This window comes from Nipponia nippon, unplaced genomic scaffold (genome assembly GCF_047370975.1).
Source record: "Nipponia nippon isolate SJK-2023a ecotype South Korea unplaced genomic scaffold, ASM4737097v1 scaffold_6, whole genome shotgun sequence".
Lineage (NCBI taxonomy): Eukaryota > Metazoa > Chordata > Aves > Pelecaniformes > Threskiornithidae > Nipponia > Nipponia nippon.
The window spans coordinates 53,479,142-53,496,572 of NW_028262380.1; the positions used below are offsets into that span (position 1 = coordinate 53,479,142).

At 44.8% G+C, this 17,431-nt stretch overlaps 1 protein-coding gene across 2 annotated transcripts in view; it reads right to left on the reverse strand.

The window, feature by feature from the left end:
• Positions 1–17,431, reverse strand: part of UNC5C (unc-5 netrin receptor C) — a 263,508-nt gene that overhangs the window by 43,767 nt on the left and 202,310 nt on the right. For both annotated transcript variants that reach the window (XM_009474695.2, XM_087736769.1), the window contains exons 5-7: positions 6,279–6,459; positions 4,004–4,171; positions 2,560–2,724 (exon numbers count right to left, since the gene is read on the reverse strand). In XM_009474695.2, the coding sequence (XP_009472970.1) occupies positions 2,560–2,724; positions 4,004–4,171; positions 6,279–6,459 (514 nt within the window). The remainder of the gene's footprint in view (positions 1–2,559; positions 2,725–4,003; positions 4,172–6,278; positions 6,460–17,431) is intronic.

Below are 17,431 nucleotides of genomic sequence, written 5' to 3' on the forward strand. Positions count from 1 at the left end.
AGACTGGAAGAGAAAGGGCTTGTAAATTAGACTCATTCAATGCAACATTTTCCAGGATATCTTTTATGTACAGCTATATAGAGAGATATATTTACAAGTGGGTTTTTGTCAAAGCAACAGCCTAGTGACTCCTGGTAAAAGGGTCTGTCTACTGTCTGTCAACTACACTCACGGTGGTAAAGTCCACCTTCAAGCTCTCACTAAAGACTGACACTAAGGAGGAAGCACCAGGGCACACAGGAGCAGGATTTGGCTATGGTGCAGGTAAGCAGCTGGCCAAAACATCTCCCAGAGGGCTACAGCCACAGAGAAAAGGTAGTTGTCGTTCCCCCCCGTGCCACCTGTGCCACAACAGACCCACTGGCATGAAGGTGTTGGAAAAGTCTGATGTGGATCCACATGTCCCCAGGCTAGGAGAAATGTCAGTGCCAAGTCAGTCCCCACCAGCCTCAAATAACATGGCAAGAAGCATGGTGGTTTAGGAATGAAAGGAGTCCTGTATTTCTTCTTAGCTCAGCAGGCAGATTTGCTATGAATCTAGATCCACACTGGCAAAAATGTAAGTGTTCAGACTGGGTTTGCATAAACTGAGAAGGAGAAAGAAAGAAAAAGAGAGAGCAGCAGGCACGCTGCCACCAAGTACGGGAAATCAATCTTCTCAGCAGTGATGGATAAGGGAGCAGGACTGTAAGTTTTACAGGTATATGAAACCCCGCGAGTATAAAGACACCATTAAAACTGCCATTAAATTCCAACACTGAAGGATGATCACAGCCTCTGGAGCTAAGCAGGTCAATATGTGACTGTATATTTTTCATTACCATTTTTTATGTACATATATATGAAGCAGAATAGGATTCACAACAGCCTCACCCTCTCTCCCGCTGAAGACCTCTGCTTTATACTCAGCATCCACTTTCACAAATAAAAAGCAGCATACCATCAACAGATAAATGAGATCCCTACAGGGCTTTTATTCTGCCGTACCATTATATCTACTTTTCCACAAGACTCCTGCCTAAATGGCCTCTTTATGCACATACACAAAGATGACATACACCTGTCTAAATATAATCTGATAGTGAAGAGCTCTTCTGTACAGGGAAATGTATCTTTTCTTCCTAATTTACCATAATGACTTATTCACACCACTGGAGCTAGGGGTATGTTAGCTTCCCCACTATAAAAGTCGCCAAGGTGTTATACAGTAAGACATGGCTGGATTTTTTTTTTTCCCCTATCTTTAGAAAAGAAAAAGAGAGGAGCTCTGAATCTCACCTTTCTGTCTTCCCCATAAAAACAAACACTCTGAGGAACTACAGCTTTATAGCCTGCTGACATTGACTAATAGTTTTTAAAGTGATGGACGTTTGTGTGAGCCATGCTGAAGAAGCCTTTTTTGTACATCTGAGAAATCTCAGAGCAAATGGCCATGGTGTGCCACAGGGTAGCTCTGAGATCACTGCTGGCACAGTAGCCACCTATATGGCACTTATTCAAGAAGTAGACCTATTTATTAGCTAGTAGTGTCACTCTTCTGTCATCGTGACTATTTCAGTCAAAACTAACCTGCCTCAGAGAACAAAAATTCCTGACTCCTTTTTCATGACAGAACTCAAAGCATTTTATGACCTGGACACACAGATACCAGATAGTTCCAGCCACAGCTCTTTGGGCAACAGCTGAGGCTTGACAGAGAAGTAGTGCAGAGAGACAAGATGAAGGAACAGGAGAGAGGTGTATGTGAGGATTTTAGCTTAGGTTATTGTGCTAACAAAATGTGAAAGGAAGTTTCAATGCACCAGCAGAACAGAGAAAACCTCATTTTTGAGAAGGGATGGGGTGCAGAGAAGACTAATGGTTCGTCAGCATATGTCAGAATCACACTAAAAGCCTACTTTTTTTTACTTCTCGCTCTTATTAGTCACAAAGGCAGGACCATGGCACGAATAGGCGCAGGCAGAATAGACTTCAGTGCTAGAGCTGATCTTCATGAGGCTGCAGCATGCTGATAACTATATATGAAGTTTGCATAGGCACTGCATAGATACAGGGTACTTCTTGCTACTACAGGGCACCCCAAATTCAAAAAGGGGCATAACTATTATATGTAGAAACACATGCACCCACTATTCCTGACGGCCAGAAGCCACAAGCTAATCTGCTTTGCCAAGTTCACTCTTTTGAAAATGCTGGCTTTGCCCTAAACGTTCTATTTTTCATTTGCATTGTCGTAAGAGTCACTGCCAAGCTTCCCTGGACAGATGCTGAGCCGGTATTAGAGAGAAGGGCTGTTTGGTGGGGAGGGCAGCAGGGAGAGGGTTCTGTTATGAGACTTTCTAATTCTTCACTGCTCAACTTCATAAACCTCAGACAGCATTACATTCATCTTCAGGGAAGAAGTGTGGGGTGTCCAGACTGGTAAGAACTGGATTAACTCATTCCTCCATCCTACAAATGATTCTGTGACTTCAGGTCATTGATGCTGATCTGCAGCTATTGCAGTTTTTTTGTAGCCACACACATCTCAGACCCCAGAGGCGTCACAGCGGCACTTACCCTGCATGCAGAGCCCGTCGGTGCAGTTCTTGGACTGCAGCACCAGCCCCTCGCAGTCCTTCCCCCCGTTCTTCGGCGCCGGGGCTGTGCACTCCCTCCGGCGCCAGTGGGTGCACTCCGTGCCGCAGGTGGACCACTTGCTCCAGGACGTCCACTTGCCGTCCACTGAGACAAGGAAAGGACATGACTTGTTATGGGGTACATAAAAGTGAGACCAAGCAAGAGCGATGCACATCTTGGCACAAGCCAGCCTGCAACTCCTGGCCATTTCCAGGAAGGCAGAAGGATCGTCAGTCTGCTCTTCTTAAAGTCCTGGTTTGGGCCTGTAAATGCACATTCACTCTCCCTCTCCTTTCTCTCTGCCCCAGCCCCATTTCTGTTCTTTCCTCCCCTTTTTATAAACTTGTCAGCAGTTAATCTGTGCTCAAAGTGTACAAGAAAGTAAAAAAGTCGGGAATCTGTGATTTTTTTTTAACACAGAAGTTAAAGTTAAACTTGGCCAGAAATTCTTCTTTAGTAGGAAGGTATTTAATGTTAAATATTTTCTATTAAAAGGAATATCTAGAGGCACTGATCTATTTCACATGAGCAGAATCAGGAATGTGTTTAGTGCCTTTCAAAATCCCGCAAATGATTTTCAAAAGCACTAAATTGAACAGCCGAAGAACAAACTACGAAATTTTTGCAGTGACACAGCCTGAGCCAGGAGTCTGTCACTTGAAATAGTGACCTGAGATGAAATTTCGGCTTTTAAGTTTCACCCACCACTAAGACCCAGAGTTGGATGGCCAAGCTTCACAAGCTGAAGACAACCCTACTGCCATCAATTTGGGTGGGACTGCAAAGGTAGGAAAGCACTGGACAACAGGACAGATGGCAGAACTTGTCACAGAAAAGCCACCAAGTACTTTGTGTGTCCTGAAGCAATTTTGTATTTTTCAGAAGTTTACACTTAAATACCTTTTAAAGGTATGCATACACATCTCTTTCCAGTATAAATGTCTTTGTATTTGAAGTCAGGTAAACACGTGCCTCAAATTTAACATCCACACCCCAGATGCTCCACTTTCTGTGACAGCTGGACTGAAGAGACATTGCAAATATATTTACATCACAGTTGCTTTCTATATTCAAAGTTCAGTCCTTTTCCAGAGCTTTCAACCTTTATCTCCTACAATTTGAAGCTCTGAATGTCCCTCAAATCCCCTGAATTACCAGGGCTGAGACACTAGTGCAAGCTGCCCGCAAAAGTGGGTCTGAGTCCTCTGCCGCTTGATATAATGTGCTCACTATTTTATCTACTTATGTAATATAATTTCATATTCATTCACTGCAATGTTGGATTTATTAAAAAAGAGAAGGAGGCTTTTGTAACTAATAGTCTTCTCCTAAAATGACTGGTGACAAACTATTTATCTAGGGCTATGTACTGTTCATACTGAACCTGGACACAGAGTGGTGCAAGCTATTTTCTGAACACTCTGGCCCTCGCAGAAGGCACCACCATTGAGTGGGGCAGGATTGGTGCAGGTCCTCGTACGCTTCTGAAAGCCTCTCCCGCAGCGGCTGTTACACACTGACCACTCAGTCCAGGTAGACCAGCCTCCGTTCACTGAAAAGCAAGAGAGAAAGAGCATGATCGCATAAGCAAGCCATCCTGTTCAGCCCGAAGGCGCCCCTGGCTCTGTCATGCTGCCTCCAACAGCGGTCAAAAGTGATGGCTGGGAAGAGCATGGGAAGCAACACTGAACAAACACAAACCCATGTCTCCAACATACCGAATGTACAGGATGCCAGAAGTCATTGTACAAGTTGAAGAAATGCTGATGCTGAATGAAAAACACCATTTGATGACTATTACGGCTGGCAGGTGACCTGCCTTCTCCTGACAACTGACCTGACCCAGCACTAAGCACCTGGTGGCGTGTGTATGGCCAAAATCTCTGCAGGTTCAGAGAGCACCCACAGCTCTGCCAGTCAAGGAGCCTGCACTCTGAAAGCTGCGCCGTTTTCCAAAGGGAGATAACCTGCACGCGAGCTCATTCTCAGATGTACCCATCACCTCTGCATGCTGAGAGACCCCCATGCTTTGATTAGAAATTGATAATTTTCTTTCCCTTTCTTTCCAGAAGGTGATTTCAGGATATCAGGACAACTTCACTCACCCCTCTATGGACATAGCCGGTGTATATGAATGTCCTAGCACTTCCATAACAGATACTTAAGCTGTTCAGAGTGAACTCACACATTTTTTATTATTGGACTTTGGGAAGGTATTTATCTCTGGGAAGATATTTATGATGACTCTCTTTTTTCATCCACCTCAGTTTCTGGGATAGATGAATGGATGAAGAAGGAGCTGTGCTGCATTATGTACTAATGGCATCGTCTGGGTATGGCTAACATACCAACTGCTCAGATTCACTGAACCCAAATGTTTCTGATATGGCACAACCCTTAAGCAGCTCTGGTAGCAAACCCCATAAAAACGGCTGGTCCTCTACATATGTCTCTTGACTGCACTGTTGAAAAAAATGCTGTATATGCATGAGGAAGACTTGCAGTATGCCTACATCTTTATGTTTCTGCATTCATCACAGTTACAAACCACAGTGCTCTTGCATGGTCCATCCCTCAATATCACAAACACTGCTAATCAACTCAATTCAGTCGGTTTTCTATAAAAACTGAACTAAAAGGCCCTCATTGTAACTTCAGGGAAGCAACTGCTTACAATTAAATCTAACTGCTACCCTGAATATGAAATGAATATTAGAGATAATCATAGGGATTTCTTCCTACTTGTCTATGCTATAATTAAGCTGATTGTAAGGAACACCAGGACAGTCAGCTGGCACGTCGTCAGAGCAGGTTTTGTTCTGGTGGATATCCCCGCCTGGGACGCATCGGGGCAGTAACTTTGCAGGGGCAAAAAAAAACGGTGGGGCAGAGCTGCAGCACAACACAGCCTGGAAGAGACCCCAGGAAGGCATCTCATCCGGCACCTCCCCAGCCAAAGCACGGCCATCGTCAATGTTAGATCGAGGCTGCGGATGCAGACACAGAATAATGTTATCCCGTGCTTTGTAGTCCCCTGATGTTTATTTTTAAGCTAGGTTGCGTGCCTATGAACTGCAGTCCCAGAGTGCTTTGCCCCTGACATCAGAGCATGTTTTGGCAGTAGACATCAAAAATAAGTGTATTTAAAGAGATATAAGATGGAAGATTCTGCTGTGCTCTGACACTCTTACCAGTATCTGGAAGCACAAACTGCCTCCCAGTTTTACTCTTATTTCTGAAAAGTGACACTAAGAACGTGAAATGTGCTGGTAGAAAGCAATGCCTTGGATGCTCCTGCTGGAGGAAGAGCCCCAGTGGCTCCTCGCTGCATTCAGCTGGTGCGTGTTATGGCAACAGGAGCGATCACCTTCTCTTCAATGAGGCAACCAGCTGTTTGCGTAGGTGCCTGTTCCTCCCTTAACACCATTGTCTGTCACCAATAAGCCAAGCCATCAGATCTGTACTTCTGAGTATTTTCGGTAATGAACCCCGACTGCAGTGGCTGCATATGGCTGCAAGTCAAGAGGCAGCACAGGCGGCCCAGCCTGGTCACTCACCACAGTAAGAGCTGCATACAGGCATTTTGCATCCCCCTCCTGTGCCACTGCTCGCTTTGAGCGTGCATCCACCCACTTGCAGTGGGACAAGGCATCACTTACCATAGACAATCACAGTCGCTGTGGTGCTTTTCCTTTTGGCCACAATGTTTTTGGCAACACAAGTGTAATTGGCCGTGTCAGAAAGCCGGGCTTGCTTAATGATCAGGTTGTGATCGATGGTGATGTAAAAATTTCGGTCTTCCACAGGATCAATCACCTCTTCGTTCTTCAGCCACTCCACCTTAGGGTTTCAAAGGGCCAGAGGGGAGGCAGCGAGTCAGCACCAGGTCACATCACAACAGGAACAGTATCTGGGATTACACTGCTCATCCCAGAAAGCGCAATGAGTCAAGACATAACACAAAGGACTCACCTGAGGCACGATGCCAACTGAAATGAAACACCACGGCAGAAACGCAGGAGAATACCCTTCACGCCTACCCTTTCCCTTCAGGTCCCCTTCCCTCCCACCCATCCACACAACAGCTGTCTTGCCTTGCCTTGAAAATAGCAATGCGTTTTCAAAGGCTGCCAGCTACTGTACAGAGACAAACAGCTGATCTGAGTCTGAGACAAGGGATAAGAAAGGGGTGATAACTTGGGACCATATCTACAAACAGAAAATTCCCTTACAACATCAGAAGCACTAAAACAACAGAGATCTCACCCATTCTTTTGTACGTCTTGCCTAATTAGGCAGTTAATAATACAGTAACCTTGTATGTACCTGTCCTGGGTCTAGCACAATGAGGCCCTATACCAGAGTAGGTCACACTAACAAATTACAAACACGCCAGTGTTTTAAGTATACATGCACTCACAGGTACATGCATGTTATTGTTTTGCTGCTATCAGGATTAAACAAAATAGAGACAGTTACCAAGGAAATAGGGAATCACAAAGCCTACATCAGTGCTTATTTTTCCCTTATGTAAGCTATATTTTATTTTAATAAAGCGTAATTTCCTTGGTTACACAGAAAAATATTTTCATATGTGATTTTTAATCTAGACAATGTTGTCTTTATTGACTTCCTAAAGAAACACCCTATTATATCCCAGCTGACTGCTGTGAGCCACCCTAATATAATTTGGCTGCAAACCTAGTAGTTTGCTTTCATTTGAACTAAGCGTGCTCTGAAGGATGGGGTTGGGGCCCTGGATGGATCAAAGCCGGGCCTTCATGTCACTGGATCACTTCAGCTTGTGCCCAGGATTTAATTAAAGGAAGAAAAACATAAACACAATCAATCTGCTGGACCCATGAGGTGCTAACTGCCAAGACCTGCTGTCACAAACCCCACTTTTCCAAAGACATTTGAGGAACTGCCCAAGCATCGACATACCCCAAAACCAACAGAGAACCTGCTCCCCTGCCCCAAGACAGCCGAACAGACCACCTCGAGCTGTGGGGAGAAAACCGATGGCCTCTCCCAGTGTTAAACATGAAAGGCTCAATTCATCCCTGGACGGAGCTAGTCCAAGGCTGCATGACCAGTGCTGGTGGACACGGGCTTGAATTCAAGCTGCCCACCACCCACGCCCCATATTTAGCCCTGCTTTAAGTAGCTCCAGTTCCCCTACCCCAGTTTGGGCAGATGTGCATCAGGTGTGAGCTGCTTCCAAAGATGTACATGTTAGTGAATGTAAAGCCACCGCCCCGAGGAAGGCTTGATTTAAAACCCCCTGTCCCACAGCAGATTGCTGCAGTATGTGGTAGCCTCACAACTATCGATACTGTATAGCTTAAAATCACTGGTGCAAAAAGGGCTGTGGAAATGGATATGTGTGTCTGTAAGGAACAGGGAAGGAAGAAAAAAGACATAAAACTTTGGAGGTTGTGTTTCTGTCACTACAACATTCATGTTTTACCATGGAAGATACAAGCTCTTAGTCAATAACCTGGTTTTCCTTGCCAGGATGACTAAAATTGTTCTTCCTCCTTTCTTGCATCCTAATAGGTATCCGGTAAAATCAAGACAGACAGATTCCTGTTCAGTCAGTGGCAGTATTTAGCTCCTTCTTCACACACAGGTCAAGTCTGCATGCATCCCAGACTGAAAAACAAGCCAGGAGCTTACCTCTCCACCAGTGGTAGGCTGCCACTTAACCCCTGTCTCTCACACAAACAAAACACCTTTCTTGGGTCTTAATACCATTATTTATTTCTGGGATAGAGTACAGATTTGTGCCAGGACTCTAAAAGATGCTACACGCACTGCCACAGCTGTGTACAGACCACCTTCAAATCCACCTGTACTTTCCCTGTGTTCTGCACCTTGAGGACATCAGGACGTCAGCAAGGACAGGACTACAGTCTACATGGTCTAAGGCTCAGTCCCAAATGTTTCTGGTATGCCCATCCAAGCACATACTCCAGCAGCCCTCAGCACTATGCAAGGCTCCATGCTCAAGCACACGGTTCTCTCTTCTCTGTACTCTGCAACACTTTCTCTCTCCACAAAAACACACACATGCATATTCAGTCTGGGTCTCAGCTGATTAGCCAAAATTAAAGCTATGAGCATTAAATTCCCTATCATCCCTGCAAAAACACCAAAGATGATATGAAAATGGGAGTTGCCAATATCAGAAAAAAAAGATACTCTTCATAATTCAATATACTGCCTCTGGCTCTTCACCAAATCTCTTAGGAAAAAGATCCTTTTCACCTAATGGCTCACAGAATTTGCTAACAATAAAACATTAAGTTTGCAGAACAACAGGATGTCTTTTTTTCTGAAAAATCTGTTTTGCCAGTACGTCGGTACTGTGTATGCATGTCAACCCCATCACTTCTACAATATACCTCTTTAATATATCTAATTCAGTCTTCTTCTGGCATCCAGGTTTTTATGATGCCACAAGTCTGTTCATGTTGCGAACCATAATGCCGTCAAATCTGAAGGGAGGAACTGATGGATGATCTGACAAGAGGCAGGAGTCTCCTTTCCTATACACTTTAGCCATCAGTAGAACAACATAAAAAAGAGCACACCCCTCCAGTGGCTGTGTTTGTAGGAATGGTAGGAACCAGTCCTTGTAGAAAGAGTAACTAATTAAACACACTACAACATGTAAATGAGGCTTTTGTCGGTACTTATTTTCAGTTATTAATGGCCACACTTTTTCTGGTGCAGGTGACTGCAGTGCTCAGCACCTCCAAACCTCTGATTTATTTTTTTGAGGTAACCAGAATAGGTGGGAACGGGGTTGTTCTGTCACCTAAGTAGGAAGAGATCAGGTGTCAAATACAAAAGAGAAGAGTACAAAGCAGAACGAGACAGTGTGATTTATGAATGACAAGTATGCAAACTGTTATTACAGAAGTTAAAAGCAATGATCTCTTTTGATGCCATGCCATTCCCCAAGGTGCAGCCCCCTCGTTGAAGTAGGCTGTCAATGCAGGAACTTATCCTGAATTTAATTCTGCTGCCTGAATAACGGTGACTGGTGCCCTGGGGAAACCACCATGCTCGCAAGATGCTGGCAGATGAGGCACCGGACATTTATGTGCCAGGGACCTGCACGCCTCTGGGAGAGCGGACAGAGGGGCGGCAGGATACCCTTGGGCATTTCAAAGTGCACAAGATACCTGTCTTCAGGGTCATACCAAATCATGACCTCATGGCTCCATTTTTCAGTTCTCTGGAGAAGACGCTTCTAGAGTAGATGTTTGCTTTGCCTAAATATTGAGGATGTATATTTACTAGCTATAGTCACAACAATTCTTGAACAGGTATCTAGCTCTATTTATTCAATTAAATCAAGCATATCCCACCAACTGTTATTAATAAATGTACAGATGGCTGTGCATATACGTAGAAAAAGCCTGGCCATCAGTTTTTCCTTATCATAACACAAATCATTTAATTGGCAACAATACTGCCATGAATGATGGGGTAAGTGTTCCCTTGTGGAGATGACAGCTATGGAAAATTACAACAACATGCAACTGTTTTTTCTTACTTATCATCAGCCCCCTGGAACAAAGCAGGCACAAAATCCCCATTTCTTTTTTCAGTTTTCCACTCAAGAAGGTATTTTTGTTATATGTTTGCAAACTGACTAGCAAGAGAAGGCCCCTCTGTAAAGGTCTGAGCGCAGTGAAAGAAATCCTGACTCACAGCGACTGCGGATGCTGAGAAGGTGGAGCATACCCGAAGTCAGCTACTCTATGGTCAGAGCTCCGTAGTGCTCTGGCTGTAATCTGCAGAGCAGTGAGGCACACGGCTCCTGCCAGCTGCCCTGGATCTACACATCCAGTGCTGCTAATGCGCTGGCAAGCTCGACACGAGACTGAGCTGTCCCCACGACCGGCTGAGGAAGCACACGATCCAAGGCGGCTGTAATTCAGAGCAACATACCTTGTAGCGTCTTTCCTGTCATCCCACTCCCCAGTGAGAGACAGATGTGTTGTCTCTAATTATTCACTGATTGGTATCGGGAGATACATTAACATAATTGGCACATTCGTTCTAATTAACAGAGGGAACCTGCCACATGCCACCCAACATGAAAAGCGAGACCATCAGCAAGAACAGAAAACCCGTGATCACTGCCCCGGCCGTACCTTGGAGCTGCAGCCAGACCTGTGCTGCTGCAGGGTGTTTCCAGCAGCAGCCTGAAATAAGCCAGCACATGCCGAGACTAAGACTTGCAAAGCCGGGCCAGGCTTCTGTGCAGACTAAATGAACACAGGGAACATAAATCACACAAGCGATTACATACGCAGGAAAACCTATTACGGAAGCTAATTGCTGACACAAATTTAGCCATGCCAAGTTACTAGCATTACTAGACACTTAAATCTCTTGGCACACTTGCGTATGCATGACTTATAGAATCTGGTAGAGCAACAGAACATCTGCTCCAAAAATAAACCCAGGAATGGAAAAGGGATACGAGCTCTTCTAGATTCTCCCCTCCTGATCATACGAGTCGTTCCTTACACCTCTGGCAATCTCAAGAGGAAAGTCAGCAGGGTGTGAGTCCTGGATCCTGGTCTCTCATTGCCTCCACCGCACCAACCTGCCCTAGAGTCATCTTCAGAGCAGACAGCACCTGCTGAAAACAGCAAGTCTTCTACTCTTTAGACACAGGCAAAGCCCTGCGGTGCCCATGAGTGCAATTCTCCAGAAGAAACAAGATGCAACCGGTTGGGAGCAGCAAGAGATTTGCCTCGATAAAAGGCAATTTAGGATTCTGGGAGGTGAGACCATTTCACCCCTGCCTTCCCCGTGCCTGACTGACGCGGCAGGATCGTTTTCCATCTGGTCCCCCACCTGCCCCGGTATTGCGGCTGGTGTTCTCTGCAGCCCTGTCGACCAGTCATGGCGGCACCGCTCGCCTTGCTGCAGTCCCCGCTGAGCTTGCATCGCCTCCAACAGCCACAGGGAAATCCCAGCTCCCCTGCTTCACCTGAATTGTAACAACAGACATGCATCTCATGCCATATTGATAGTAAGGGCACACAAACACATGCCAGTAAGAATAAAAGATTTGTGAAGCTAACTACTGATTTGGACATACAGTACAAGATGCCCAAGTGAGACTGAGAAAAGTTTAGCAGTTTTCATATGGGCTATTGAGCCAGCAGCTATTTCAGGTACCTTGAGACTGGAGTGCCTCTTTGAAGGATGTTATTTGATATTTGGATTTGGTTTCAAATGTGCACTTTCATCCCAGCAACTGCCTGCTGCAGAGGGTGCTGTCCTCCATGTACTACTTGCTGGAAATAGATTTTGTACCCATTTAAGGTTAAAAAAAAAAAAGATAAAAAAAGGGTGGTCTCCAAATAGGCTGAAATTACAGCTATGAGACCACAAAACACATACTGAGAATGAGACAGCAAATGCAAACCACCATGACATTTTGTTCAATTGTTGCTACTGTGCTTCTGCTGCCAATAAGGGGAATTTGTGGTCCTGCTGTGGAAACACTTCCTTAATTGCACAAGCTTTTGCTTGAGTACTAAAATCTACACAGAGTGTACATCCAGCTGCTGGATGTCTCCGGCCCTATTACAGCTTCGCTTCATGCACAATGGGGAAGTGAAGCATCACAGAAGAAACTTCACAGGCTGAAGTGGCAGTAGATGGAGAAATTTATTTCATAGAGCCTCAAATTCAAATACACATCATGGCATTATTAACCGAAAACCACAGCGGCTGCCATGTGGCCACCAGGAGTTGCTGGGCTTCCTTTCCCACCTGAAAGAGGGGCTTGAGCTGGACGTCCCATGACTCACGTGTGTTGGTTGGCACTTTTGTCACCATGTGGGCATGTGGACTCCCCAGTCACTGAAGCAACTGGGAGGGGTCTGTTTGGAAACAGCTTTGAGCGAGTAACCAATGTGACATCTGCGGTTCTTTGGTTGGATGGATAGCTGGATCTCATTCTTCACAGCACAGAGCTATATGCTTTTCAGGATCTTTAAATTCAATAAGGGAACAGGATGTTGGGGGGCGGCTGCAGTCCCTGAGGATGGCCCCTTTCCCATCCTCCCTGAAAGCTGCATAGTGCCTGTTGTCGTACAGACAACTCCTGCCACCAGTTTTAAAAGGCATACAGGATTTTGTCCAGGTTACATATTTTAGTGAAAGAAAAGTATCAGCTCTAGAAGCACACGGAAATTTCTGAGCAAAACCCAGCAAAACCTGATCAAATGACTCTTGAGTGACAACTGTCATGCATTCTGCAGACTGCATTTTGGAAATACCTCTGTTAAAACATGGAAGCATCGTTATTCTATATGCCTAAGGTGAGCACTGCATCTGAAGAAGTTCCTGCCAGATGAACTGACCAAGACAAACACTATCATCGGGTGACTGAGGGTGCTGGTGAGAACCGGGGGCTCTGCAAAGCCCTGCCGGAGGTAAATCTCATGCTTCAGGCACTACGAGGCCTGTTGGCTATAGGAAACAAGAACCAGTCGGTGTCAAAGTAGGACCTGATGGACTAATCTTGTAGGCGTACAGAATAGTACCTCCAGGATGAGGAGCTATCTTCTCTAAGGGGAAAGCTGGGAGGTATGCTCATCTACCTCATCAAAAAATGCAGCTAAAAGCTGTGCCCCACACTGTGTATCTTCCAAAAATATGTGTAAAGTAAAATGCTGCTCTTTGTGAGTACAGCCTGAAGAGGAGAGGTAGTCTGTGTTAGCTAAACCAGCATCCCAGAGCCACTTTTGCCACAAAAAGCAAGCTGTAGAGAGAATAAGCTAGCAGGGTTCATGCCAATGCTCTTGCAGGAAACCTCCCATTGTAATATTTTATGGAGGAACTAGAAACCCAACTGTTCTCCAGTCCAACATGTCATCCTTGCCTGTGGTGAAATCTAATCATACACCAACTTGATTCACTTAGGAGCACACTCTGCCCTCACTTACACTGGCATCAATGGAACTGCACTGGAAAGGAAAAGTATAGCGGTAGATCCCATAGAAAATTCAGGTCTCAAAAAACTTGGTCCTGCAAGAAGACCCATCTCAGCATGGCTTCCTGCACTGTGGAAATGAACTGGTAGAAAATGTAACAATAAGACCACCTAATAACCTAGTAGTCAGCATATTTCTCAGGAAAGCACAAGACCCAAATGCAAGCCTGTCCTCAAGCAGGGGGTTGTAACCTACCTCTCATGCTTCTCCAGAGAGTGTCCTGACCACCCACCAGTGGACTGGGGTGTAAAAATTATGTAAAAAGGAACAGAAATGTATGGGACAAGACACTGACAATTACGGGGAACTTTATCCTGTACTTTTGGCCTGCATTGCCAGACTTTACCCAATGGCTCTCCAGGGCAAAATGAATGAGCAGTCCTCATTCATTTTGGGCTGTGCTCCTGCACACAAACCAGCCTCCTCCTCCGCACTCTTCCTCCCATTGACACCTCAAGGCAGTTCTGCTGTATGTTGCAAGACACTGCAAAGAACAGTGTCACTTCCCAGCTAATCAGTATTTGTGGCCACAAGCTCCTCTACTCGCCTCTCTTAGAGCTTACTTTCCTGCAGGGAATATAAAACACTGCCTCGGCAACACACACCTGCATGGAAATGCATACACATGAACTCCCAATTAAGGGATAACTGCTGCAAAACATAAGTAGCTCTCATGAAACAAAGCAAACAGCAGTCATATTAATAATCAATTAGATGGAGCAGCCACCTGATGCTGCCTATTTGGAGAAGTCCCCAGCTTCCACCAGCTTTTGCCCATGCAAGAGCAGCTGAATAAAGCCTGTGTCACAGTCATCTTGACTCGGCAAAACACCCTCTTCTGCTTCTTGACTCAGGGATGCTTTTCCCCTTGCTCTAGTTCCTAATTAAAGCCATGAACATGGATAAATATCACATCCAGTTTGAAACCCAACTGGGTCACCAAACTGTACGTTACACCCTGTTCTGCAATTAAACTACTCTGTGCAACACCTCAATTATAATTAAAGAAGCAATTATCCCCCTGTTAAAGGTGCTGCAAATCATACATTTCAATGTAAAAGTTCGTCTGGCAGCTTATGGAGTATTAACCAATCTTACATCTCACTGATGTTTTTGATCTATAACCTATTGCAATGAGCTAATGTGATGTGACTCGGTGTCTCTAAGTATATTTTATCATGTGCAATATGATGCTGGCATCTTTCAAAGAACAAATTAAATGAGCTAAGGGGTTAATTGCTAATAACTCTGCCATTACTGTTGGAGCGTCACAGAATGGGATCCTTCTTGCCTTCTCAAGTTAGATTTGAAAAAAATGCACACACAGAAGAGAGTGGAATTGAAATGGATGTTTCTGTTGACACCGGGGAGCTGCAACTGTCTGATTTCCGCTGAGCACCGGCAGCTCCCACCGAGTCTGGCAGGTCAGGCTGCTTATCTCACCACCTATCCTATTTCTCCCCATTGAGGAAAAGCAGAAGGCAGGGAAGCATGGAGCTAGGGCAGGGTGTTGTTTATTTTTATGTACATTCCTTTTTCTTTTTTTTTTCATAGCAGGAATACGTGAGTTTGCCCCTTCACCCCTCAGCTATGTGCGGAAACCTCAGTGCAACAGCACCTACGCTGGTCCTTCTGCTGCTGTCTGGGACATGCATTGGAAAAGAGGAAACATTTACCCGGGAGCTTCAGAACCTGTAGGTAGATTCAGCTTGATATTGGCTATAAAACTGGGAGTGGGGAGGCATGCCACGGTGCAGCTGGCACCGACGCTGGTCAGGACAGGGCTGGTAGGCAGGGGTATATGGCCACAGAGAAGCTGATCTGGTTTTCCCAGAGACCAAGCAAACCCTCAGTTCCTCACTTTGTCCCAAGTGAACAAGCAATATGTACTTTGATTTGACCTCAGGCCATGAGGCTGGTGTATTTTAACACACCTTCTTCTATTTGGATCTTGGGCATTTTTTTTCTAGTGGCTGTGATCTGAGCCTACTCTAATGCTCGTCATGTCCTAGTGGATCCAGGGGACTGGTAAGTGCTGCCTTAAAAGATCCGCTTGCCCATCTCTGTCTTGTCCTTCTTGCCCTCCGGAGCAGCTGTATGCTGCTGTGTGGTTCAGCTTTTCAGTAATAATAAGATCTGCTCTAGCATTGACCTGTAAGAGCTTGACACAGCTAATTGCAATTAAATATGCTGGGAATTATAAGACTAAATTCCCCAGCTACTGAAAAGAGGACAGAATACATCCCGGGGCGTGGTTGTTCCCATTGCTTTGAAATACCAGGAAAAAAACAAATTGAAGGAGGAGAATAAAATCAAAGAGAAAAAGCAAGGGGAAGGTGCTGGGACTCTGGAGTCCAGCATTACATTACACTGAACGTGTATTTTATACAGTTTCACAGCGTAAGCTTTTCTTCCTCTGTTTTCATGTTAGATCCAGTGGCTACTTCAGAAGCTAGTAAGTGTCAAAAAAACCAAAACAAAACACAGTGCCCAGAGTGGGAGAAGTCTGAGGTACATGCTCACCAAAGTATTTGGAAATGCTGCTCACAGCTGCAGCACACGCATTACCCTACTCTACTTGGAATCAATGCAGTCTTTCAGCAAGATGGAAAACAGCCTCAGCCCGCTGCCTGCCTTCTCCCAAGTCCTTTCTTACTTAGTTATCTGTACCATCATATCAGAAACTTCTCCGAACAAATAAACAAAGTCTTAAACAAGGAACTCATTCATCTCTAAATTAAAATAATCATGTAATCCTTCAACCCACCAAGTTACGTTTCATCTTTCCATTTTTTTAAATTTATCTTACCAGCTTCAGCAAGTGGCTGTAATAAAGTGTCACATTAAGGTATTCATATTCATTAGTGTTCCGGTCTTTGTTCTTTTAATAGTGTTGGAAAGAATCTACAAAGAGGCTGTATTAGGCGGCTGTCCAATCTGGGTGTTTGATCTCCTTCTGACTTCAAAAGTCAGAAGAGGAAAAAACCCAACATTGAGAACGGTTCTTTTGAATGTCAGACAGGGAGTATACGATTTCTGAGCCTGCCAAGTGTTAATTGGTGTCTGCCCCGACCATGGTACAAATAAGATTCAGCACCAGTTAATGTACAGTCATGAATCTCAGCTATTGACAGAGTGAGCCAGGATACTAGAAGGTAGGGAAAAGTGCAATTATTATGAGAGCAGCTCACAGAGGATCTTTTTAGAGATCACTTCCATGCATCATGTTAAATCATGCTGTTTGGGTCCCAGTTGCCCGACCGGGCATTACAGACCTTTCCAAGGGAATAACCAGACTGGCTGCTGAAATTTCAGAGGTGCTTGTAACACTGCGTTCAAACAAACTACCCGTCATCATCAATCTCTGTTTCTGGCAAAGGTAATGAAGTTCCCCAGTACTACCCTGCACCGCCTGAACAACATATCCCGTTGCAAACACTCCTGTCATGGCACATGGCAAGTTGATTTGATGCAAAGAAGCATCAGAAAGGAAAATAAAAAATTGCTGCTAAGTTCCTGAGGAAAGCCAGCTGATTAATATTACAGTTGTCAGCGAGCTGGCTCGGCAGACCTAAATGCTCTTTACAGTTTTAGGTATCTTCTTAACGGGAAAAGAAAACAGCCTATGGAAAAAGAAAACGGGAAAAATCTTCTATGCTAATTATTCCTTCTGATGTTTGTGGACACATTTCTGCAATTCTGATTAAATTTAAACTTGGGTTAGATGGGGAAGTAACACTTTAAGCTTCATCTCCTGAGAAATCAGTCATCAGTGC